Raw genomic sequence first — 9,074 nt, 5'->3', positions numbered from 1 at the left:
TTCCACAGGAGAGCCCATGTCATCACATGCGAGATACTTTATCTTGCTCTTAGCATTGTCTGGGTGGGAATCGGAGCCCTGCTCACAGTGGGGGCTGATTGATGATGTGCTGCCATATGAACAAGCACATCTTACCCCAGTAATAAGTGTGCCTTGCTTTGCTTCTGTTTAACACCAAGGAGGAGATGGTGTCAGCAGTGTGGTGTTACCTTGTTCTGCACAGTGATAGTTTTATTCTCTAAATTTATCTGACAATGCTTAGACAGGAGCTGGGCAACTTTTAACAAGTAAAAATGATCTTGTATTCTATGAGACCTCCTCGGTCACAGAGGTCAATAACTGTCCTTGTGTTCTGTCAGCTACAAGATTTTCTCACTAGGATTATGTATTGGAAGACCAATTAAAGAGTCCAGTACAAAGCTCATGCCAAATAACCTGCTGACTAAAGTAAAAAATTAGAGCTTTCTGAAACTGCTTCAGCTTGAATTAATATCTGTGGGGTTCAAGGATCATTCATCTTGCTTTATAGATTAATTAGCCAAGCAAAATTCTTTCCAGAGAGAAATTTCTTAAGTTTGCCTCAAAAGTCTGCTTAGAGAAAGAAGAATGGCTCCTTTTCGTTCCTTATCTGAAACTATAGCTACCACTATATCTGATGCATGCTGTAGACCAAAACTTGGAGTAATTTATCCTCTACACATCCAGAGGAGTACTAATGGGACAGAAAAGTAATATCTGAACTCATAAATATTCCAAAAATAGAGCCAGACTGTCTAGCTCAGACGTGTCCAGACAGAGTCCCATTGGCTTCCTCTCCAGTAAGGGCTCTCCGTGACCTGCGAGGAAGATTTTTCTTCCACATTACAGAAAAAAACATCAACAGGTAGAAAAGATGCACCACACAGATGCAGGCTATACCGAGACACTGCCTTGTGCATTTGCTCGAATCAATAGGAATTGTACTGGAAGAGGAATAAGGATCAGTTATTGGCCATTGTTTTTCCATTATACTTAAAAAAACCACAAAACAAAACAAAAAGTCTGTCTGAGTTAATGAGAAGATGTCCACTAATTGGCCTGTGCCTTGGTCTAACCTGTTTAGTCTGATTAGTCAAACTGATGTTCATTCTCCATTGCTTGAGAGTGGTATAAACAACTGGTCTGTGAGATGAACAGTTTTGGAGCCTGTGTCTTCCTTCCTTATGAGAACACGTTATCTTAAAAGCCTGCCTATTTAAAATGTATTAAAACACCCCCAAATGTATTTTTTCAGGGCATAAAACAGACTCCTTTGTTGGACTTATGGGCAAAAGATCTTTAAATTCTGGTATGTATATGACTAAATCTGGTACTCGGTGATATACAGTCTCTTCCTTCTGTTGCGTCTTTGTTCTCTCCCAGCAGATGGAAGAAGCGGTCTTTATGTAATGTACACCCAGAGTTCTCTGAAAAAGGACCAGGATTTTCTATGTTAACCAAGATATCTCAGGATCTGCTTCACTGCAATACTTCAGATGATCAGGCTGGTCTGAGCTGCAGGCAGGTCAGGTAGAAGTCCCCAGGGCACTTTCCTTACTGCCCTGTCCTCACCAGCAGCGTGTTCTACTGGTCCCCAAAGTGCTAATATAAGAAAAAACTAGATTTTACTGACACATTCAGAAAAAAGCAGAGGCTGAAAATGTAAAGCTCATTTAAACTTGTGATCCGTATCCAGATCTCCCCAGGCAAAGGGATATTCTCATCATCTCTGGAGATCACTATTCCTCAAACTTGGAGCAGAAAGTGGAAGAGCAGAGATCTGCCATTAACACTACTTCATTCTGCAGGTCAAGCTGTTAAACATTCCCAGCCTCTTCCAGCTTTTCATTTTACCTTGCAATAAGCATTTAAGCTTTGAACTGGTCCTGTGAATGTCTGTTATTTTCCCATAGCATCTATATGGGGCAGAATCCTCCTCCCTCATTGGCACAACCCCTGTGGGTGTCTGCAGACTGCCAGTAGCTCTGGCTTCCCTGTGCTATAGGGCTGTACCAAGGAAATCCCTCACTGTGAACCATAAAGCGTCAGTTAATTCCCTAGAATAGGAATTAAAAAAAAATATTAAACTTAATACATATTTCATGTCTCTGAAATAGTTCTCACGGTTTTGTTAAATGGATGATAAAAGTTAAATTACTAGCTGACACCTTTATATTATGTGGATACACGCTGTGATCTATATTCTACAATTATGGTTGTCAGTAACTTTTATTTTCAATTAAACCCTGTTCAGACTAATAACATTGCTCTCTGCATCATTTTGCAAATTGCTATGTATCATGAATAATTTTCTCCTATTTTATCTGTGGTGGCAATAGCTATTAAATGCATAATACCTGTAAATATATCTGCTATCACAAAAGTAAATAGCCTGTAAGTAATAGCTTTGGTTTGGTTTGGTTTCCATTGGGATTACATTTACATTAATATGAGAATGTAAAAAACAGCAAATGTTTTAAAAAGGCAAATATTTTAGTGCCCTGATTTCAAAATTGCTGCTATAGTCAGGATACTGTTATGTGGCATTTGTAACAAAGGGGAATAATGAAGTTTCACTTTGCCGAGCTATGTAATACCCACCTGACAGGTAAGGCTAGAATTCACTGCTTTTCTGCCTAATTCCCTGAGAGGAAAATGTAAGCAGTTGCTTCTGCTCCTCTGGAGGAGAAGATAGGTCCTAAGGACTGTGTAATCAAAGCAAGATGAGGCATACGTGCTAGGGCTGTCCTTACTTCTCCCTACTGAAAGATATTTAACTGGGCAGGACCTTTTCTTGGTGCGGTGGTTTTCTTCTTCTGCAGAAAACCCCCGAGTCCCCTGGCAGTGGGTGGGAGTTCACACCACCCTGCTGCTGGCTGTGAGTGTGGTGCTGGTTTAAAGCCTCGTGTGACAAAGCAGAGCAGTGGGATGTGGGTGTCTCAGTCCCTGGTTCAGTCAAACAGGGTCTGACACTGACTGTCTCCCAAGATGTGCAGGACGTCGGATGAACGCTCCACGTAGAAGCGAGAAAACGGTCACACATACAGTAAAGATACTATAACAATCCATACTGAGAAAGAAAGCTCAACTCATTTTGCAGTTAGCCTGGTGAAAATTGAAGTCTTGTTAATTTAAAACTGTCACTGATGCAAAATACCAGCTCCCCGCAGGATGCGGTGCTGAATCCCCCTGGACGAGTTGTGCGTTGCACGCAATAGTCAGGCACGCATATGCTCTGTGAAAGCAATCCTCCCTTTGGGCTTGAGGCAAAGATGACTCTGGTGACCAGCTGTGTCACCCTGTGGCCAGGCTTTGCCCACAAAGGGCTCTCTGTGTTTCCCTCTCATTTTTAAAAAAGCAAGGAGAGATCTGCTGCTACTAAATGCTAACTATCTTACTGAAGAGTATTTTAGGCTGTGGTTGGTCCGCAGGGTAGTCTGAGATTTGCTTAGCTCCTGCTGCAGACTTTAGTGAAAGATGTCCCTGTGAAAGGACCAGGAGGGTTTAAAGAGCTGACTCTGCAGGACAGAAGGTAGACAAGGCAGAAAGCCTCTACCCACAGATTGATCTGAGCGCTCAGATCCCATCAGCTAGATGGATTACTGGAAGGTAAAAAGGCTCTGGGTTAATGGTGTTTCAAGCAGCTCAATAGATCAGAGGTGGAAGGCACTGCCCAGACCGTCAGCCTCCTGGAGGATAGTGTAGTCTGAGGGGTAAAACCAAATCAAAACAGCTCAGAGCTGTGTCAGGATCCCTCATCTTGGGTCCAAATGCTCTGACAGCATCCAGCAGTGGCCCAGCAGGCTGCAGGTCCCTCACGTTTCCTTGTGCTTATTGGGTTTTACGCAAGGTTGTACCATGAGCTTCATTCTGCTTTGTTTTTTGCAGGATCCTCTGAAAGGAGCATAGCACAGAATTATGAACGGAGGCGTAAATGAGGCATTCCCATACATTATTTATTAAACTTCGTTTGTTCCAATGGCCAATGCAGTGTAATATAAACTAACCACTATACGGAATAATTATTTATTTAATAATAACCAATGGGGTTGGTTTTGGGTTTTTTGAGTTGTACATTCAATAAAATTATTATTTTTCATATTGTGGCAGTGATACATGTTGTGTAGGTGCGTTGTGGTTCTGAAAGGACCAGCAACCCTGGTGATGTCTCACAACAAAGCACATTGTTTGATATGACCCATAAAGTTATGTTCACTAAACAAAGAGAATATTCTTTTGTTTGTTGAAAATGAGTCTATCAGCTTCACAGTCCATACAGAACAGAGCTGACGTACAGTCTAGTGCCTCAATTTGTTTTCATGGTTTATAATGTACTGTAATTTCCGTATCAAGAAATATATTTGTATCATTGCAGCATGTTTTATGTTTTGTGACTACGTATCTATATATTTTAAAAAGGGGGGGTGGGTAAGGTTTGAGTGTGAATCTGAGGTCTTTGTTTCATAGACTGGAATTTTATGATAGTAACATTTTAAATAAAAACTATTCTGGGGATTTTGCAACATACTTTCTTTGGTGATAGTGGTAGCATTATTTCCCAAATCAGTCTGGAATGACTCTGATCCAAGTGACAGTGGTCTGAGACTGGAAAGAAATATCAAATTCATGTGTTCCTTTTGCACGGAGGCTGTGAGCCTCCTCGTGCAGGTTTGGTGAATGCTTTGGGGGATTTGCTACAGGAGACAGGCATCCCTGGGATTGCTCTGGGTCACTCAAGGTGCCGTCCGTCCTAAACCAAATGTTTATCAAGAAGTGTGTTGACTGAATGAAAAGGGACTGATGTATCCCCTAGCTCCAAGTGGAATAATTTTCTGTGGAACTCATCCATGATTGCAGGTTTATTATTTGAAAGCCAAGCTTTTAATAAATTCTAGCTCTCAGATTTACAATAAAAGCACCTGTTGGCTCGAATTCATGCAATATAAGAGAAAAAAATGTGAGTGTAATTATCTTTTTAATTAAAATGTCTAGTTACTCTATTTCCAGGACAGTCCCAAAATGCTACATACATCTCACCAGATGCTAGGGCATCTGGAGATCTGTATTCTTTCCACTGGCTCAAACGTATGGTTCTCAGTTTGATGCTACCATATGAACTTTCATCACAGATGAATCAGTGAAAACAGCCAGCATATACAAACCAAATTTCAAAATAAATAATACAGAGTGATTAACTGGTTGTCATTTTCCATTTCTGAATTGAACTCGGCAACCTCCATTTTCAGTTTTACCTGGAGCATCCCCACAACCCTACCCATTAAGAGTGGGTGGGCGTAGAACCTCCCTCCTGCTCGGTTAAGGGCAGCACCTCAGCCTGCCCGTGCTTAAAACAGACCCCGCTTCCAACTAAGTACGAGCCGGCTCTAGCGAGGTGGGGAGCTACATGGTGGGAAAACTGAGGCAGACTCATGATGGGCACTGTGCTCGTGTGAGACACGGGGGTTTTACTGCTGCTCTGCCAGCTCTTTGTCTTGCCAGGGCTAATTTTCAGACTAATAAGCTTCTGCATCAGCTCCCACTGAGCTCAATGAGGGGGCAAGCTGATTGCTGGGCTAACAGCGTGGCAAAAGGAGTGCAGAAATGCATGTTGAAAAATGCTCAGTGAAGGGTAAAAAGAAAGAAAAAGCCTTAAAATGATGTCCCCTGAGCCTGGAGGCTCATGGTGCTCCCAGAGCTCACAGCCTGTGTACTGAGTTGTGAGACGGAGAGAGGAAAGAAAAAGCCCTGCTGCTTGCTCCCTGCAGCCTGTGCATCTCACAAACCTCCCTGCAGAAGCAACTACTGCAAACACTTGCTTCCAGAGAAAGCCACACAAGACAAAGCAGGTTTTAGCTGTTTTAAGGACACCACAGATACTAGTTAACAGCACCCAGCAAAGGGCTGGGACTGAATTTTCTGTCAAAATCATAGAATCATTTGGGTTGGAAGGGACCTTTAAAGATCATTTAGTCCAAGCCCTCACCCTATCTTTCACTAGATCAAGTTGTTCAAAGCCCTGTCCAACCTGACTTCAAACAATTCCAGGGATAAGGCATCCACAACTTCTCTGGGCAACCTGTTACAGTGTCTGACCACTGTCATCGTAAAAAATCTACCTTCTTTCAGTTCAAAACAATTGTTCCTTGTCCTGCCTCTGCAGACCGTGGTAAAAAATCTCTCTCCACCTTTCTTTTAAGCCTCCTTTTTATATTGAAGGACCTCAGTAAGGTCTCCCTGGAGCCTTCTCTTCTCCAGGCTGAACAACCCCAACTCTCTTAGCGTGTCCTCATAGGAGAGGTGCTCCAGCCCTCCGATCATTTTTGTGCCACTCCTCTGGACCTGCTCCAACAGGTCCACATCTTTCCTGTGCTGAGGACTCCAGAACTGGACACAGTACTACAGGTGGGGTCTCACCAGGGCAGAGTAGAGGGGCAGAATCACCTCCCTTGATCTGCTGGCCATGCTTCTCTTGATGCAGCCAAGGATACGGTTGACCTTCTGGGCTGCAAGTGCACATTGCCGGCTCATGTTCAGCTTTTCATCCACCAGCACCCCCAAGTCCTCCTCAGGGCTGCTCTCAATGCCTTAATCTCCCAGCCTGTATTGGTCCTGGGGATTGCCCCAACCCATGTGCAGGACCTTGTGCTTGGCCTTGTTGAACCTCACGGGCCCACTTCTTGAGTTTGTCCAGGTCCCTCTGGATGGCATCCTGTCCCTCAGGTATATCAACTGCATCACCACCATTTTTTCTAGAAGGAAAAGTTGACCCTCAGGCATCAAAATATTCTCCTGTTAGGTGGCTGTCTGATGAGTGGGTTTAATTTGGTATTTGAAACAACTCATTGTAATTTCTGATGGCAAAATAATTTCAGATTTCCACTAATTTAGGTTTTGAACAATAAGATTAAAATTGTCATTGATTTATGTATTTGTGCAGACATACATTCCAAGCTAGAAATAAACCAAACACACACGAAAAGGCACAGCCTGAAATGTTCCAATTAACTCTACCAACAATACAAAACAGCTCTCGTCATATTTCAGTACTGGGGACCATTTGGGCGAGCTGTGCCACGTCGGGGCAGGGCACACAGGGAGGCACATGAACTATGCATGCCCACAGGCATCCAGTCCTCCATTGCCCATGCCCACATGCATCCAGTCCACCATTGCCCATCCCCACTGTGGGCTCGATCCTGCCACCCTCCTAGCCCAAACATTTGTCCTTACAGGCATCCTGGGGTCCCCACGAGGCAACCAGGAACTCTTACTCTCACATCTCTTTTCAGGATTTAGTATTAAGTGATATACTCTATGCATTATTGAGTATTTCAAAAGGACTTTTTAATCATTTCTGTGGTCTTTAATCTCCCTTTTGAGGCTCTTTCAGCTTTTAAACGCTTTTATGCGTTGAACAGTATTGCTTGCAGCCCTGGGCCACTGGCACCTTGGCTTGCAGGGCAATGCCAGCTCTCCAGCTCCACTGCAGGCTTTGGAGAGGCTTTCACTAAATCCCCTGCCTCTCTGCCACATCCAGCCATGACCACAACACAGACTTATCTCTTCTTTGATAGCAACAGTCTGACATCCCTCAGGCTGTGTAAGCTAATCAATAAAACTGCAGTAAGGGCATTTGTCAGTGAAATGCAGGTGAGCTTTAAATAAAGTAATAAAAATCTTCCTAAGAAATCAGCACAGAGTAAACCTGGGGTGATGCTGGTAATTGTCCTCACTGGAGAGGTGCTACAGGTAGTTTGACACCACAGCCTGCCACCAACATGCTCTGCCCCCTTTTTGCTTCTCTTTTCCCCAAGAAATACATCATTCATCTGCATCATGACAGGCAGCTGCTCTTCTGGTAGGCACTGACTCACTCCCACACACAGACACTCCCCTTCCCTGAGATGGGGGATGCTGAAGTCTGGCTCACAGCAGCCTGCCTTGTCCAAGTGTGACCCAGAGAACCATCAGTTCCATCCATCATCTCCATCTCTCTGCTGTTGCATGAAGACTGGTCCTCCATGGTGCAGATGCAGCCAAACTTACCCTGGGGAGCCAGAGCCATTGCACACATAGCCTCCCCATGAACCTGGGAGCTGGGAGAGGTGTCTGGACCCCGGCCCACACCTCACCAGGTGTTGGCCCTTTAAGAGCCAAAGCTGCAGGTGGCTTCAGCCTTGAGCAATTAATTCCTTACTTTGAGTGAAAAATAAAACAAAGCAGACTCACAAGAAAGAATGTGAGACAAGATAAGGGAAGAGACTTGTGTGCTGTAATCAGTAACTAGTCAGAAGTAAAAGAATGGCTCATGAACAGGTGGATTTATCAAATCAAGTATTGTAACCAGGCATGTGAACAGTAGCTTTTAGCCAATAAAGACTTGTTTATGTGTGTGTGTGTGTGTGTGTTAGCAGCTTAAGAGTATATAAGTGATCGTGTAACCAATAATAAATGTCTACAGTGGGATTCACATTGAATCGTGTGGAGTCCACGTGTCATCCCTCTCGCAGCCAGGGAGCTCAGGCTCTGCAGCGCTTGCCCACTGGGCTGCCACGAGCAAGTCCTTTGCTGTGTTCACATCAGGAGGCTGATATTTTCAGCATAGTCCTAACCAAATGAAAAGAAAGAATCTGGAAATGTCGGGGCATGGAGATCTTTGTGGGGAACCCAGGCTCCAGCCATCATTAGCTAGAGCAGAACAACATCAAGAGTTTTTTTTTAAATTATTAAAGTTATTCTTAAAAATGCAGTTTATTCAGAGTATGCCAGTAGCAGCTCCTTCAGAGCTACCAAAAGCTATTATTTAAATACAGACCTTTTTCCTGTACCTTCTTAAACTACAGCTTAGATAACTAGTTTAGCATAAAGAGATACTGAGCAAGTTGCTGTGCAAACTTCGTTAATGACCAAATTTTTCCATGATTAGCCTGAACAGTTGCCTTAGCCATAATATCACAGATTGCGTTAACGAATGTCTCCCGGACAAGAGCACACAGTGGATCCTTCCCTGGAATTGCACTGTGTCAGGATGCAGCCGCCTGCGATTCCGGGTACAG

At 43.7% G+C, this 9,074-nt stretch overlaps 1 protein-coding gene across 1 annotated transcript in view; it reads left to right on the top strand.

Moving 5' to 3' along the window:
• The window catches only part of TAC1 (tachykinin precursor 1), a gene marked incomplete at its 5' end in the record, with an annotated part of 5,147 nt that extends 1,191 nt beyond the window's left edge, over positions 1-3,956 (top strand). The window contains one exon of the mRNA XM_010169784.1: positions 3,907-3,956. Within this exon, the coding sequence (XP_010168086.1) occupies positions 3,907-3,956 (50 nt within the window). The remainder of the gene's footprint in view (positions 1-3,906) is intronic.
• Positions 3,957-9,074: the final 5,118 nt, after the last annotated feature.

The sequence above is a fragment of the Antrostomus carolinensis genome, unplaced genomic scaffold, assembly GCF_000700745.2.
Source record: "Antrostomus carolinensis isolate BGI_N321 unplaced genomic scaffold, ASM70074v2 scaffold7126, whole genome shotgun sequence".
Lineage (NCBI taxonomy): Eukaryota > Metazoa > Chordata > Aves > Caprimulgiformes > Caprimulgidae > Antrostomus > Antrostomus carolinensis.
This window is presented reverse-complemented; position numbering and strand designations above follow the sequence as displayed.